Source organism: Mustela nivalis (assembly GCF_964662115.1).
Source record: "Mustela nivalis genome assembly, chromosome: 5".
Taxonomy (NCBI): Eukaryota; Metazoa; Chordata; class Mammalia; order Carnivora; family Mustelidae; genus Mustela; species Mustela nivalis.
The window spans coordinates 136608896-136626957 of record NC_139024.1 but is presented as its reverse complement, the minus strand read 5'-3'; the positions used below and the strand labels follow the sequence as shown (position 1 = coordinate 136626957).

Genomic DNA, 18062 nt, shown 5'->3' with positions numbered 1-18062 from the left:
GCCAACAACTATGGCTTTAGTAGCCCAGATTACATGAACAGGCCAAACTCAGGTAAAGAAAAGCTTGAGAAAATATGCTTAAACATCAAGGCTGACAGAAAAAAATGCTGAACATTCTGGCTTAGAAGCCTTAGTTTTATAACTATTATACCATTTTCCAGATCAGTTCCATAGTATAAATCTAGTTTATACTATATTTCCATTTTCAATATCTTTAGGTAACTTCTCGGGTGTTGGCTCTAACCTTCTATCCCCATTTATGACACCACAAATTCAAAATCAGTAAGTTTTCTTCCAATACTGACAAAAAAGCAAAGAAGTTTATGAAAGGGCATTCTTACTAGAAAATAACGAGATCTTCAATAAAGTGTATTTCTTAATGCTTTACTGAGCTTGCAAGCAGCAAGGAAAGTATCTAAATGCCCCCATAACTCTGCAAAACAACCATAAAGAATGATTCAATCATAAAAGTAAAGAAAGAAAACAAGCTACAGTTTTGGGGTGGAGGGAACCCCATAAAATGTAGAAAAAATGTAACTGTTGAGATTAAAAACTCAATGGGTGGGTTACATAGCAAATTGGGCACGTTCATCAGTGAATTAGAAGTCAGATCCAAGGAAAAACCCAGAATACAAACAAAACTAAAATGAGAAGATGGAAATGAGAGGGTTCTTACCCTTCGATAGGGAGGAGAAAATGAGAAGACCTTATAAATAATTACTTGGTGAAATTCTCGAAGTGTATAAAAGAATAGCAGTATTTTATGACAAAATGAACAAACTTTGAGAACAAGGCAAGACTGACAAAAGAAGCACATTTATAAACCTTATTAATAGAAAGTCTCAACAGAGATATACCATAATAAAACTAGAGAACACCAAAGTCAAAGAGAGGATCCCAAAAGCAACCAGAGACAGAAGACAGATCTCCTGTAGAATTACTACACCTAAGCTGACAACAACCTCTTCCACCATAATGGGAAAGCCAGAACACAATAGATTAAGTATCTTCAAATGCTTAAAGAAATTAACCAATTAACTGGTTTCACTTGAAAAATTCTATTTTCCTAAAATGAAGGCAGAGACATGTCCATACAATGGGAGGAAAATAAAGAAAGAAAGAAATTTCCACCAACAGCCCTTCACTAAAGAACTCTCTAAAAGGTATACCCAAGAAAGGAATTCCAGAAGGAAGTTCTGAAGATCAAAGAAACTGGTCAAGATATGGGTAAATCTAAACAAATATTTTCTGTATACAATAATAATGTCCTATTGTATAAGGTTTTTTTCCCACAGACAATAAACAACACTGGAAAATAACAGCATATAAGTAAGTTTGGGGAAGCTGGATCAGAATTAAAGGATTCTGAAGTCCTTATACTGTCAGAAATAAAGCTAAAATATTGCTTAACTTTCTTTGTAACTGAAATACAGTTGACATACAATGTGACATTAGTTTCAGGCATACAACATAGTGACTGGGCAAGTGTATTTATTATGCTATGCTCACCCCAAGTGCAGCTACCATCTGTCACCATATAATCCCATTACAATACCACTGACTATATTCTCTATGCTGTATCTTTCAGCCCTGTGACTCATTCATTCCATAACTTGAAGCCTGTTACCTCCCATTCCCCTTTGGATTGACCTTAGACTTCATGCATGTATAATTTCGAGAAGAGCCACTTAAAGAAATAGTGTACAACTTTCAAATCCAATCAGTGTAGTTTTAATACGATTCTTCTGTGGACTCTGGCTGAAGTCAAGCTGAGTTTGGCAAAAATAACGTCATAGTAATCAACGAAGGGCAGTGAAAGTCAAGTCTTAGCTCAAAGATCTCAAGAACAATTTTAATACTTGTTTTGGGTCACAGATCCCTTTGAGGAACAGATGAAAGCTACTGATCCTCTCCCTCAGAAAAACTCTTATACAGACTTGTACAAATTTTCATACAAATGGGAAAGACTTTTCCCAGACTCCCCACAGAACACAGATCCCCCAAAGCCTTGCACAGCTTAAAAGGCTAAAGAGAATTAAGTTTGTGTGGGAAACAGTAAACTTAGAAGTTCTCCTATCCAAGAGTTGAAACCACATATGCAAAGGAGGAACTAAGTGTAAAAGGAACAGCACAGGGCATAATTTCTGGGGGAGAGGGGGTTTCTGGAGGGAAAGGGTCACAAATGGAGAGTCATTCCTATAATTCATGCTTTCATTAAGGTGTAATTCAACAACTGTGCAACAATTGCAATATTTGAACTTTGGGAAATAATGATCAGCAAAAAAATTCCCAGTTTTTTTTTTTTTAAGATTTTATTTATTTGTTTGATAGAGAGAGATCAGTAGGCAGAGAGGCAGGCAGAAAGAGATGGAGAAGCAGTCTCCTTGCTTGCGGAGCAGAGAGCCCGATGCGGGGCTTGATCCCAGGACCCTGAGATCATGACCTGAGCTGAAGGCAGAGGCTTTAACCCAAGGAGCCACCCAGGTGCCCCCCAAATTCCTAGTTTTAAAGAGTGTAAGCGTCAATCTTACAACCTGATGGACAAGTATGTCATACAATGAAGACACAAAATAGACATGAAAGCATCCTTAGCTAGCTACCTTGAGTTTTTAATACTCCCTTCCTGGAATGACTCAGTTAACAGCCAGCAACAAAGAGCCTGCAAAAAGGACTAGTCTGGTCCACCTGGAGTTCTTCTGCAAAGGCAGATCCTAACCCCTCCCCACCTCAACATGGAGTGTAGCTTCAGTGTCAGAAAACAAAGACCATTGCAATCCAAAGGCTCCTACATCCACTTGCATTCCATAAAGAAGCTTTTTGGAAACATAGATTCTGGTCTTCCATTCAAACATTGAAAACTACACTCTCACAGTTTGGGCCCAAGAATCTGTATTTTAAAAGGACCCCAGATGATGCCGTTGCACCCAAAAACACAGCGCTTACTCACAAAAATTGGACTCATATTGGCTTTGTGCATCACAGATATTCAAAACTGTGAATCAGAATACTGCAAATAAAGTATTTCCTATACATCATGAAAATATCTTTGATGATTAAAAATCATTAGCATGGAGAAAAATTTAATGGTTTTTAGATATTATAGAAAGACAGACTTATTCTAGTACACAGGAATAGGATGTCTCCATGCTATTGTTTAGGCAAATAAATAATATTCTCAGCAATTCACATTCAAGATATTAATTTTCAAAATACAAATTTGACTTTACTGCCAGAAGTCAAACAACTCTCTTTTCTTTTTTTTATGTTGGTCAATATTTCCAGAGCCGTGACACATACAACAGATGCGGGTTTATCTTGACCAACATCCATGGAAAGTCTCTTGATCTCTGTGAATTTCATTGCAATTACACAAGCAGATTTAATTTATAACTGTGCTTTTGGGTCAATATACACAAGTTTTGTGTGGTACATAGAAGACAGAGCAATGATATCCCAAAGCAATAAGACAAATTCAAAAGACTTACCTTTCCCCCAAATCCTGATTATCCTTCCAAACTAACCAATATTAAGACTTTTTTTTATAAGCCAGATACAATTTCATGCTTTAAAACTTAATTCCATTTTTGGTAGACAGGAATATGCATGTGTTAGATAATTTCCCAGAAGGCCGCGACTAGATCACTGAGATTCATTACTAAAATTTAAATTAGCTATTATAATAGTTCTCAAGGGAAAAACCCCACATCCATCGAGAAAAAAAGAATTATTAAGATATACATATAAGGAGAATGTATCTCCATTCTACTACAGTATGCATTCCTTATTCAGTCCCACATGAATGAAGTCTTATGGTGGTAACCTGACCAGAAGATAACGTCCTCCTGACCTACCGTGTTCTTTGGTGATATAATCAATTTACTTGATACTTTGAAACCCCAAATATCAAACGAAAACAGGTTTGGTTTGAGGGTTTGAGAGTTGGGTAGGTTTTTTTTCTTTATTTAATTAATAATGGAAAAAGATGTGATGATGGGTGGCTCAGTCAGTTAAGCATCTGCCTTTAGATCAGGTCATGATTTCAAGGTCCTGGGATAGAGTCCCACATCGGGCTCTCTGCTCAGTGGACAGTTGCCTCTCCCTCTGCTTCTCCTCCCTGCTTGTGCGCACACACTCAATCTCTCTCAAATAAATAAATAAAATCTTAAAAAAAAAAAAACAGAATGGAAGAATATAAAGATGCTTCCCAGAATAATATAATCATTTAACACTTGGGTATAGTACTTTATCAACTGGAAACTCCTTTTACATGCTAAGGTCATATAAGCTTCACATCTTACTGAAGAGGAAGTTCAGGAAAGAGAATCTCTGAAGACACATAGCTATTTCCTTCATTATACAGCAGAAAAGAGTGGAACCCAGTCCAGAGCTGGGATTGGAGCTGGAAGGACTTTAATTATTTCACACTCCACTTCCATATGCCTCAACCTTAGTTCCTGAGTAGCTGGTCATCTAAAGCAGAGGTAAGGAAACAAAATCCAGCCCGTGGATTTTGTGGAACCCACGGGCTAAGAATGATTTTTACATTTTTTAAGTGATTGGAGGGGACAAGGAACAACAGGATTTTATGACATGTGAAAATTACATAAAATTCATATTTTACTGTCCATAACAGTCTTATTGGAAAATGGCACTCATTCGTTTAGGCACTATCTATGGTTACTTTTGCCTCACAACAGCAGAGCTGAGTAGTCGCAACAAAGACTGCATGGTCTGCAGGGTCTAAAATATGAACTGCCTGGTCCTTCCCATAAAGTCTGGACCCCCGATCTACAGGACACTTATCTTTTTTTGAAAGTTATGAAGTACTCAGCAGAAGTAAAAAATCTGTCTTTCCTAACCCTACCAGCTAGAGATACAGGGAGTAAATCCATTCTGTCTTCAACAGACGCTCTTCCAATTTTATAAGGCGGATGCTCCACCCTATCTTGTTCCCTTATTTTTTATTCACAAAGTTACAATAACCACTTTAAATATTTGGAGTGCCTGGGTGGCTCAGTGGGTTAAAGCCTTTGCCTTCAGCTCAGGTCATGATCCCAGCATCCTGGGATCAAGCCCCTCATTGGGCTCTCTGCTCGGCCGGGAGCCTGCTTCCCTTCCTCTCTCTCTGCCTGCCTCTCTGCCTATCTGTCAAGTAAATTTAAAAAAAATTACTGAGGACCTATTACCACATAGTAGGCACCATGCTAAGTGCTGGAGATATCATTTCTTTTAAATTTTTTTAAAATTTTTTATTGACATGTAATTATTATTAGCCCTAGGGGTACAGGTCTGTGAATCGCCAGATTTACACACTTCACAGCACTCACCATAGCACATACCCTCTCCAATGTCCATAACCCAACCACCCTCTCCCTCCCCCCACGCCCAGCAACCCTCAGTTTGTTTTGTGAGATTTGGAAATCTCATTTCTTTTAGGTGACAAAATAGAGGCTTAGCAATCAGATAATTCACCCAGGTTCACACAGCTACAGCAAACCTGTGCTCTTACCATACCAGGTTATATCAAGAAGCAAGACTTTGAACTTCCTCCTTTGTCAATACATCCCTACAGAATTATAGAGTTTGAGGCCAAAAATGAAACTTCTGTTCTGATTTACATAGAACCAAACAAAACAAAGCAACTAATGTCCATAACCTTATTACTAAGGTACCTTAATGTCCTCCCAAATCTTGTCAAATAGCCTGTTAGGCTATAGTGTTTATTTACGATTGCATATCATTTCAGCCTCACAAGTAATATTGTCTCAATTAAAACAATATAATTTTCTCTATTCTTAGAAACACAACCAGGCCTCAGGGAGACATGTTAGATCAGTTAAAATATGACAATAACCACCACTTACGATGGGAATTGTGGGGTATGAGTTACATTTTTTTTTTTCATCTAAACTTCACTATTCTGTGAGGTAAGCATTGATCCCAATTTTGCAGATGAGGAAACTGAACTTTCAAGGTAATTTTCCCAAAGTCACAAGGTTGGAATTCAACAACTAGGTTTTCTGACTCCAAATGCAGGCTCTCAACCACTACGCAGAACTTTCAATCATAATATAGTCATAGAGTCAGCGTTGCCTACATGTAAAGACTAAATTAGAGAACTTATCCTGAAGGATACTATCACATTATTTACTATCATTTCAACTATACTTCTCTAATTTATTTCAAAACTAACACAAAACCCAAAATTAGAAGGTCAATCGTGACAGAATAGCATTTCTTTGTGATGTACTTAGTTCTTCCCCAATAAATGTCGAGGACATGAACCATCCTCATACTTTTTGCCTCCCTAGGGAATCACCCTAGAGTAGACATTCGATGAACATGCTGAATGACCACTAATTTTGAACATGTGACTTATACATGAAATTCTGCCAGGAAGTAGTGACTGGAAAACCTAAACCTAAATCTAAACCAAATCTAAAAGAAGAAAAAAGAAAGAACTAAATTTAGTTCATAAAGCACTGGCAGTAAACCTACTGTCTTCAGGAACACTTTTAGACACATAAGATACAACTTATGTATAAGGTGCTACCCTCACCCAAACACTAATGGAATGACCTAAGTGATGATGTATTTATAACCACAAAAATTAACAGAGTGAAGAGTCAAACCTAAACTAGCAAAGAATAATCTAATGCAGAAACCAAAATCCCTCATCTGTATTTCCCCAACTGTTTACCAGCCTAAAAGACCTGCATTTATCTTAGGCTTTGCTTCTGGACCTTTCTCAGGCACATCACCTTCCCTCCTAGAAGGGAAACTTCTTGAGGACAAAATCTGTTTCCTATTTACATATCCAAAATACCCAAGATAGTGTCTTAAATAAACTAGGGTGCAGCTAATGGGTGAAATGGCTGAAAAGAATAGAACGTTTTCAGTGCCAGCCAAGGTACACTGACCACATACAATGCAAGGGTAGGCAACAATTTTACCATTATTCTTACAAAAGCCAGCCTCCTCCCTAGAATCTCTGCAAACACTTGCTTTTAAAAAGCAACAAAAAGTTGCTATCACTGTCGAAAAGAGAGTGCCATTCTATGCCAATTGCAATAATGACACCTCAGAGGGTTCACCTGGTACTTACCAGGGGCTGACAAGGGCCATGGGGCTCTACTGGTTACAGACGCTTACTTAAGCCCCTAAACACCCAGGTCCCTAAACGCATCAAAAAGGTGAATCCAGAGAGTATCCCGAAGTTTAAGTCTCTTCCGAAGATTGTATTTATAAATATACATATATATAAACATATATAAACAGAAAATCATGTATCCAAAAGAACCGAAAGCCTTCCAAGCTTCTGTACTCCCAAGGAAGTCTACTTTGAAATACGTCAAGAAGTTACACCGAGGCATACAAAAATATGTCTAAAGATCCAAACAGAGAACTCCAAAACTCGAAGTTGAAGCTGGCAAACCCATCGTTCGTAACTTATAGCTCTGATTGTGCCCTTTCTTACTTGCAACGCTGCGGCGCAAATGAATGACGGTGTATCAGCGTTAAATTTAAATTTCCTGGCTCTGGCCACAATGCTAACCTAATTAAAGCATGTGGTCAACGTTTAGCATTTTCGGTGCGTTATTTTGCATCGCTTTGACTAGGGACAGAGTCCAGACAGTTGCACTCTTCCTCTCGGCCCCGGACTCCCCAAACCGGAGGTAAAACCCTCTCCAAAATGCTTTATTAAATGGACAGGAAAAACACCCCCGCACCGCCTACAGACCCCGCCAAGCGGTAACAGGGGCTTCACACCCATTGCCCTCGCCAAGAACACTTTGAGCTCAGTATGAGCAAGTCACTGGTGTCAGCGCTACTTCCCCACGACCGGAGCCCCCCCAGGCGCCCGACAACTCCGGGGAGCACCCCCCCCCCACCGCCCGCCGGGCCCCTCGGAGCAGCGTGGCTCCGGCTCCCCTCGCACACATTTCCCGTCCAGCAAACTGCGGCCGCGGAGGGGGAGGGGGCGAGGCGGGCGCCCGCGGAGGAGCCGGGCCGTCGGGCTGGACGCCGCCGGGCCGGGGCCGGGGCCGGGGAAGGGCGGCGCGGGGCGGCGGGCGGGGGCGGCCCGAGGGTCCGGGAGGGGGAGGGGAGGTACCTCGTACAGCTCCTCGGAAGCCATGGTGGGCGGCGGAGTTGCGGGCGGGCGGGAGGGGCAGGGTCGGGGCGAGGCGCCGCCGCCGCCGGGCGGCCGACACTTTGTTTCAGTTGGGTCCCTGCGTGGCCTGCGCTTCCTGCTCCCGCTCCCGCTCCCGGCGCCAGGAGCTCAGCACGGACGAGCCTCTCACACTCACTGCCAGTGCGGGCCGGCGGCGGCGGCGGCGGGGTTGTGCGCAGGAGCAGCTGCGCAACGCGCCCTCCGCGCCCCGCGCTCACTCCCCGGCGGGCCGGCTCGGGCTCGGGCTCATCGCGCCCCGCCGCGGGGCCGGGCCGGGCTGGGGCGGGCGCGGCGGCGGTGCACGGCAGCGCGGCTGGCTCCGTGGCTCCCCCTCTCCGGTGTAGTGCAAAAAGCTTCCTACTTGCGACCAAAAAACCTGCCCTGGCTACTGAGCATGCCCAGTGCGGCCGCCCGGGCCCGGCGGAGCCGCGCTCCTGCGCTCCGGGTTTTCGGACCGCCCGCGCGGGAGGGGCGGGGAGGCAGGCGGGGCGGGGCGGCCGAGGGGAGCAGTGGGCTCCGCTCCGGGCCGAGGCGGGCGGGCGGCCGCCAAGAGCTAGCCGGCAGGAAGGGGAGGAGCCAGGGAGCGGTGGGCGGGGCAGAGGCGAGGCGTGGGCGGGGCCACGGGAGCGGTGGGCGGAGCCCCGACTTCAGCAAGTCCCCTCCCGGGGGTCGGACCCGGCGGCCGCGCTACCAGTCTGCCCGCGTGGACGTGGGTGCCGGGATCCGGGACGGGCGGGACTGGGGGTCGCCTCGAAGGTCGAGGCGGACGGCGGCGGTGCCCACTGGGGCAGGGACTGGCGGGCTCGAAGTTGGGCAGGGGGCCGTGGGAGCGAGCTGCCCGCGTCGAAGCCCACCGCCCCGACGGCAGCGGCCGAGCCGCCAAATGCGCGGCCTCCCTCCGGGGGATCGATGAACTCCCGCCTCCGTGCGTGCCCGCCGAGGACGCACGTCCCGGGCCAGGCCAGCCCGCAGAGGGCGGGCAGCGTGGCCAGGTGGAACCCCCCCTCCCCGCCCTAACACGTGCCCGCCTCCCCCGCGGCAGCCGCCAAGACCCGGAGCCCGAACGACCCGCCCCGCCGGGTGGCCCGGAGCGCTCGGGGCAGGCTCGCTGGGCTGCAGGCCGGGGGTGGGAGCCGGGGGCGGGAGCCCGGCGCAGTCGAGGGCGGCGCGAGGGCGCGGCTGCCTCCACTCTGCCCGCAGCTTCCCCCACGCCAGGCCTCCCTGTTCCTCTTGGAGCGTCCGAGGAGCTGGGAGGAGGGGCCAGAATCTGGGCTCCGGGAGATCTGGGTTCTAATGGAACGAAGCTGTCAGTGGTGGTTCTCCTTGGGGCGGGGGGCGGGAGGGAGAACGATGTGGACAACTAAAAAGACAGGCCCTCGGGTCAGAACAGCGAAGGGCTGGCCCTTCCTCCACTTAGTAGGGGAGATGGGCAAGTGGGGACTGTCCGCATGGCTAGCTCCCGGGGCACACCTGCCAGGCGACCGGTCGTTTCCCTGTCGTGCGGAATGAGGAAGGGGCTTCCTGGCCTGACTCCCTCAAAGAGCCGGCAACACCAAACCGTCCTCCCGAACTTCTCCACGGGACACTACAGGGACACCGTTTCACATTCTTTCCTCCCTACACCTGGAAGCCACCTCCAGAGCCTACATTTTCACCAAAGGGTCCTCTGCCGACACTGCGTTCCTGGTGCTCTAGCGCTGGTTCCTAACCGACCTTCCACTCACCGCGCTCCTCCCACCACTTTTCTAAATTAAAGCCCAATTCGATTGGGCCCGAAACATACAGTTTAACAACCACCGGGCTTTTCACAGACTCCGCTGAGTTTCCTGCCTTCCCCATTCCCGGGAACTAGCACAGCGCTTGCCCTTAAGTCACTTGAAGTCGAGTCACCCTTCTCTTCTCGCCAGAGCCTCTACCAGCAATTCCGTGGGCCCCGAACGCTCCCTTTCAACCTAAAACTCCAGCTCCGACGTCACCTCAAAACATAGCCTTCTGACCTCCAGGGCAAAAAATCAGTTACTCCCTCTCCAGGGGCTCCTGAAGCCCTCAGGCGTGCCCCCCCCCCCCCGCACTAGTGTTTTAACTGTTTTGTCCTCTCTTCTCTCCCACCCCAATATCTAGACTATGACCTTCTCCCAAATCTCATCTGAAAATTTTACTCTCCAACCCTGGCACCATTCTCTACATACAAAATAAGTTTTTACTCAATGAGTTGGAATTCCAGTGTTCACAATAAAGTCTGACACCCACACATCCAATTTCCATTATCAAATGCTTTGATAACAGAATCACAAATTAATGGCCCACCTCCTCTACTTAGTAAGGAGCTCTCAAACTCTGACCCTTTCCCTGACGGCCCAAATTCTCTCTCTCTCTCTTCCAAATATTTGCTCCTCTTCCTCTCCTTAACATTTCCATTATTTGCTGCATTCAAGTATTGTCTCTCTGGCCACACAAATTCATTAATGAAAGTCGTAAGCTCCCTGAAGGCAAGGACTAGGACTTTATGTGTAATCTGTGATGTCTCAAAGCAATTAGCTCACCTACCTACCGCCAAGTGTCCAGATACTTGGAGGAGATGGTTAAAAATCACACAAGTGTAAGAAAATATAAATAAAAAAGGGATCCTCGATACAAAAGGAACAGATGCATCTCACATATAAGCCCATATGCAATGGTATGATACAAATATAAACATCCAAATTTCTCAGGGCCACCACCCTAATTACTGCCACCACCAGAACCAAGTTTGTTAAGCATTCACAAGTTGCTCCGGCTAAAGTCTCCGATACTACAACTGTTACCCAGGCAAAGGGAAGAAGAAGTAAGGATAGAAAGACATCCACAACAACCATACACAGATATGGAGCTAGTACATTTAGCATATACATACAACCCTAGTGCTAAGGGGACCCGTCAAAGTGGAGAAATAGAGGGGGAGGGGAATTACAGATTTTAAAAAGGTAACTCCAAAAAGCCACTTTACAGGGACCTTTAATCCTGATGACCTGGATTATTTATGCTGTTACGATTAGTCATCAATATTAAAAGAATAACCACTGGGTAGATATCGCCTCCATAACTAAGCGAGAATAAGCCATTCTCCAAAACTCAGCTCCAGCCACCTCTCTCCGCCAACGATTATAGTTGCTTTCCATCGTAATTAATAACATTGGCAAAGGGAACCAGTAGTAAGATATCCAAACCAGTGACTGAGAACTTGAGCAAGTTTTCAACTGTCCACTTTGCTCCTTCTCATCTGCCCTCGACACAAAACACCCACCACTTTACTGAATACTATTTCCTTATGTATATATTTTGCCTCAATTAGTTTAAATTGTCTTACTTTTAGGCAAATTTTGCTTTCTTCTATCGCTTTTTTCAAATAATCAACATTTATCAGTGCTCATAACAGAAGTAAATACATCCAAGACCATATAATGGCTTTGCATTTATACCACCCTTTATGAAATAGTGAAATCTTACAGTAGTTACCATGACCACGTGTGTGGGTGCTGTGAAAGTACTTTCTCAGTGAATTGAGAATAAAAGTGAAATCACATCCCCAAAACACATCAAAGAAGATATCTGCATTGTACCAAAAATACATGCAGCACAATAGTATGTACTAGTACAATATATAAATCTTAAGGATGATAGATGTGGTCAACAACTGAGATGACGTACACAATGTGATTAAAAATACACATCTACCAGCAATAAGCGTCAGCTCTTACCTGACTCGAGCCAGTGGTGGAGACCAACACAAGCCAGTTTACTCCTTTTCCAAATTTATCTGAACAATTTGTAATAGACTATCAGAGCCATTCAACCGACGACTCTTCACCTCCAGAGTCGAAGCCATTTTCCATCTCAGCTCAACAATGACTAATCTCAAATTAGAGGGTCTCCTCCGTTCCCATTCAACCAGCCAACCAGTCACTTCTTCCATTCTCCTAAGGATCTGCATTTCATCTACATTTGAATTCCAAGGTTCCCAAGATGGGGTGGGGGAAGGGGCTGGAAAGACAAAAGAAGCCCATATCTAGCAGTTACTACTCTCAGCCAAAGGTTAGGTTGGTGGACGTGAAAAGCTGCTGATAATGATTCCCTTCATTAGTTTTGCACCCCAAAAGCATAATCTATCTTGGCTACCTCTTCCCAAACCCCAAATTTAACTGCGGTTTTTATGAAGAAGTGACCTATGTTTTTTGTGCACCCTGAAGACAAAGAGAAATTAAATACCCTTCTTATTATAGAACATTCACTCGACAAAACATGGAGAAATTCCAATCTCAATCATCTACTCAAAAGAAAGAAATTTCAAGCCTAAGAAGCAAAAGAGAGAAACATGGAGAACGGTCATAAGATGAATTCAGATGCTAGGATCTTTACTGATCTTGGAGCCAACCAGTTCTTCCTTCCCCTGAAACTTAGATTGGATAGCAGCGTCCTTTTTCTTTTCTGGACAATCAATAATCTCTGATTCCTGGTTTTAGCTCCTGCTTCCTCCCTTGGCCAAAGAGCCCAATGTCCCCATTTCAAATGGTAGCTGCTCCCTCCCGCATCAGTCTGGGTCCCAGGTATTACTCTCTCTGGTATGTAATCTAGCTGCCATACTGCTGTTTCCTGGCCCAATGCCACCATTTCTTTAAAATCTGCCCTAGCGATATCAATCTCAAGACTTCTTCACATTTGATTCTATCAATTTCCTTTTAGGCTGAGGTTCCACCATTGCCCAAACCTCATCAATTCACAGTTAAGTGTTATTTTCTTTCTCAACTAGATTTAGGGTTTAATTGCTGTGCCTCTTTTTTTTTTAAAGATTTTATTTATTTGAGATTTTATTTATTTATTTGGGGAGGAGAGAGAAAGAGCACAAACGAGGTGGAGGGGCAGAGGGAGAAGGAGAAGCAGGCTCCCGCTGAGCCAGGGAGCCTAAGGAGGGGCTTGATCCCGGTATTATGGGATCATGACCGGAGCCAAATGCAGATGCTTACCCAACAGAGCCACCCAGGCACCCCATTGCTGTTTCTTTTTCTATTTAGCTAATGATGATTCTGCCAAAAGAATCTTGTAGTATGTATTTGTTGCACCTTCTTTTGATTGAAGCAATCAAGATTGAGAAAGTTTTCATTTATTACATTATACATTACCCCACCCTCTGGAAAAAGAAAATAACCAAAAGTCATAGAGACGAAACAACCTTGAGGTACTAGCATGACATTCTGGTTGACTTTTTACCACAGCAGTGACTAATTCATTTTGGGTTCTTCAAAAAAGCATCAAGTATAAATGTCCCTTGAATGATTTTGATGGATAATTATGTTTGTCACTCAAGTGAGACCATCCCAGTAAACTCATTACCTTCTGGCCTTTTCTAGAGAGAGACATTATCAATAAGAGAGAGCTGGAGGAGCTGAGTGTAGACATTCTAGCTCAATGAAAATAGAAACAACCAGGCCCATCAAAATCAGTAAAACCCAGAATTAGACCAGGACCAGAACAGGTGGAGGTTGAATCTAAAACAGAGATAAGAGATTCAAAATGAACTAGAAAGTAAAGCTGGGACCACACAAGCATATGGAACCATATATTGGTGCTTGTTTTTTTTTTTTAATCACTAGTATTGTGTAGTACAAAGGTTTTCAAATAGTGGTCCCCAGACCAGCAGCAACATACTCACTCTCCATTTGTTAGAAGTACAAATTCTCTACCCACCTACTGGCACCTGGAAATCCGTGTAGGTGACTTTGATGCACGCTAAAGTTTGAGAAGCTGTGGTTTAGAACAGTTTTGTTTGTTTCTTTGTTGTTACTGTTTTTGTCAAGCTACAGATTTCAAAACATTAGTGGATCTTTAAATGGTTTTAGGAGATCTTAAATAGCATTTTTTTAAATGAGACAAAATGGAATGGATAGAATGGGATGGACTTGGAAAAAGAATCAGAATGGATTCATTACCCTACTAGGGTGACTATTGTTTCCATTATATATACACACATATTCATATATATACATATACATATACATATAATGTATATATAACAACACATGCATACACATACACACATATCCATGCATATTATTACATACTAGTTCATAATGTAAAATGTTTCTTACATTTTCATCCAGATCGAAAACTTTGAAAACCAATGTTTGGGAGATGAGTGAAAAATCCCTGCATGGTTGGATTGCTAATTATGTATGAATGGTATTGCCAAAGTGCTCTAAAACCATTTTCTTATGTGGTTTAATGATCCTTTTTTTGTAGTACAAATTATTTCTCCATAAATACAACAAAGGTGTTTGGACCAGTTTCTTTCTGAATTATCACATATTCTCGAGTAAAGTATTTTGAACTAATGAGGATTTATAGTATGTATTTTAAGTGTCTTCTTTCCAAAGACTATGAATGGATTTCCAAAGACTATTGCTAACAGACTGGGCAAAATGAATGCAGTTTAATTTGGTCAACAGCTACATTTTAAAAAAATAAACACAAACAAGAAAGCTGGGAACTGTTATAAACACTTTACAAATGTTAAACTTTTTAATTTAACAAGCACTTAATGAAAATTATAGCTAATTTGCAAAGAACCCTAAGCAAGCATATCCGTTCATGATACACTTCTGGGAATAGGCACTAATATTGACCTAATTCCTAGTAAGTGGACAAACTGAAATTTATACTCAGGCCCAGGTGACTCTCGGGCCTGAGCTTTAAACCATTAAGTTGATGTCATTCATTCACCCAATAACTATTTATCAACCACTTATTGCGTGCCAGGCCCCTTGCTAACCAAACTAAAATACAATCATTCCTTCTCTTAGGCAGCTAATAATCTACTGGGATGGACAGACATTAAATTGTCAGGTAAAAAGTCTCAATTATAAATCAAGAAAAATTTCAGGAGCTGTGAACAACATATGACCTGGCAATGAGTTTGTTCTGCTGCTTCCCCAAAGACAGTGTCCATCACCCCTTCAGTACTCTAGACATAATTGCATACCAGCAAGTAGGATCACTGAAAAATTTTTGTCAAATAATTTGATACCTTAAAAAAAAAGCATCTAAGTAGTCATCATAGGAGAATCAACATCTCAACTTCCATTTAATTGCTTTACAATTTAGCATTTAAAAAAATGAAGTGTTTATAAACTTTCTTTTTTTTTTTTTTTTTTTAAAGATTTTATTTATTTATTTGACAGAGATGACAAGCAGGCAGAGAGGCAGGCAGAGAGAGAGGAGGAAGCAGGCTCCCTGCTGAGCAGAGAGCCCAATGCGGGGCTCGATCCCAGGACCCTGGGATCATGACCTGAGCCGAAGGCAGCGGCTTAACCCACTGAGCCACCCAGGCGCCCCTGTTTATAAACTTTCTAAATGGCATAAGAGAATACAGCAAAAGCCTGTGTATCTATCTACTCCCCAGCTTAAGAATAATATTTCTATATTCTAGCCAATACTTGGTAGACTTTTGAATAATTTATGGAAGGTACAGAGTATACTATATTCCATTCAGTATTTTGGGTTTATTTCATTGTTATTTTTGTAAACTTTTTAAAATAAGTGATTTAGATTTATAGAAAAATTGCAAAGGTAGCATAGAAATTTCCCATACATTCCACACTGTTTCCACTGCTATTAATATCTTACATTAGTATGATACCTTTATCACAATTCATGAGGACAATACTGATATGTTACTATCAGCTAAAGTCCTTACTTTATTCAGATTTCCATATTTTTTACCTGATGTCTGTTTTCTGTTCCAGGATCTCATTCAGGACACACTTTTACATTTAGTGATTATATCTCCTTAGGTTTCTCAGATTTTCCTTGTTTTTGATGATTTTGACATGTACTGATTGAATATTTTCTAGAGGGACCATCAACTGGGTTTGTCTGATTTTTTCCTTGACTGGGATTAGAAGTTTTGAGAGGAAGACCATGGAAGTAAAATACCTTCCTCATCACATCAGATCAAAGGTATGTATTATCAACATGACTTATAACTGTTGACGTTGACCTTCTTTGCCTGGCTAAAGTAGTGGTTGGCAGGTTTCTCCACTATAGAGTTGCTTTCTCCCCACCCCCTTTCTACTCTATACTGTTTGGGAGGGAGTTATAATGGAAAACCCACATTAAGTAATGAGGAGCTATCCTTTTCCACGTCTTTGAGGGCAGAGTATCTACAAAAATTACTTGGAATTCTGTCGAGGAGACTTGTCAATTTGTTAATTTATTTAATCACTTCTATTAATATGGACTCATGGAAATTTATTTTATAATTAGGATTACAAATCATACTTCTCTATTTCTTGTGTTACTTTAATTGGTCTAACTTTGGCCAGTAGGAGCGCTTTCAGTTGGCTCCTGAACCCTAATCATGGCTGGAGTGTGTAAATATGTGTACGTGACCAATTCCTTACTTTCTGACATTATTAGATGCTCCACACTCATTGTGTATATTTTCTGCCTCAGTTCTAAAATAGCCATTTCTCCAAGTAGTTCTGGTTCCTTTTACTAAAGAATCATCTTAGAAAGCAAGATGTGGTACTAATGTGCTGATTGCTACTGTGGTATCTTTGGGTTTTGATTAGGTTATACCTAAACTAGTGAGGTAAATTCTGAACAAAGAACCAGTTAAGAGAATGGTAGAGATGGTCCCAGCCTGGGATAAGAGCCTTTGGAAGGGCCCAGATGTATAAGGAGCCTGTCTTTGAGAATCTGAAGAAAGCTGGTGGGGCTGGAATGCAGAGAAGAGGAGGAAGGACATAAAATATTATTAAGAGGCAGGTGACTTTTGTTGGTCATGACAATGTTCTTGGTGTCTTAAGCAATAATCTAATCAGTATTTTTAAAAAGCACAGCACTATGAAGAACAAGTGGTTGGGCTAGAGTCGTGAGGGAGCTTTTACTTAATTGCATTAATTTTGATATTCTTTTTAATGATATAAAATTATTTCAAGATAAATTTCTCATGAGTGCTTTGCTGATGCCAAACACATATTCAGCATGCCCATGAGGTTGTGGACACCACCTTTATCACCAATGCAACATTAAATAGAAATGGTGATCGTGGATGTTTTTTCCTAATTTTTATTACAAATGGGAAGTTTTTATCATTAGAAATGATGACTGCTAAGGTGATTTTGTATTCATATTTAATTAAATTAAAGAAGTTCCTTTCTAATACTAATTTTCAAAAAGTTTCATTAAATCATGAATGGAGGGGTGCCTGGGTGGCTCAGTGGGTTAAGCCTCTGCCTTCAGCTCAGGTCGTGATCTCAGGGTCCTGGGATCAAGTCCCACATCCGGCTCTCTGCTCGGCGGGGAGCCTGCTTCCTCTCTCTCTCTCTCTCTCTGCTGGCCTCTCTGCCTACTTGTCATCTCTGTCAAATAAATAAATAAAATCTGAAAAAAAAAATCATGAATGGATATTGAATTTTGTCATCTATTGAATTGATCATAAGATTTTATTCCTTAATTTTGTAAAGATGTTGACATATTATTTTTAATTTTAAATCAGTTTTCCTTTTCTGGAATAAGCTACATTTGGTTTTGACACATTATCCTTTTTATAATTTGCTCAATTTGTTATGCTAATAATGTGTTTAGGATTTTGAATCTACATTTATGAGAAAGGTTTGGCCTAAAATTTTCCTTTCTTATGTTCTTGTGGGTTTTGATATCAAGTTGTACATGTCTCATAGGAGGAATTGGTATATATTTCCTCTTTCAATTTTTAGTTTATGTGTGAAGGCAATTATTTCTTCCTTTACTATCTGTATGTATTTGCTTGTAAAACCATCTGGTCCTGGGGCATTCTTGTTGGAAAGCTTTAAGTTATAGATTCAATTTTTTTCTTTTTTTAATTGAACCATAA

General features: G+C 42.3%; 1 protein-coding gene across 3 annotated transcripts in view; it reads right to left on the bottom strand.

The window, feature by feature from the left end:
• Window positions 1-18062, bottom strand: part of CDYL (chromodomain Y like) — a 248439-nt gene that overhangs the window by 180796 nt on the left and 49581 nt on the right. Inside the window, exon 1 of one of the 3 annotated variants that reach the window (XM_082731022.1) lies at window positions 8114-8558. The exons of the other annotated variants lie outside the window; for them this stretch is intronic. Within the exon in view, the coding sequence (XP_082587148.1) occupies window positions 8114-8137 (24 nt within the window). The 5' untranslated portion in view covers window positions 8138-8558. Of the gene's footprint in view, window positions 1-8113; window positions 8559-18062 lie in introns of those variants that run through there. 3 annotated transcript variants of the gene reach the window in all.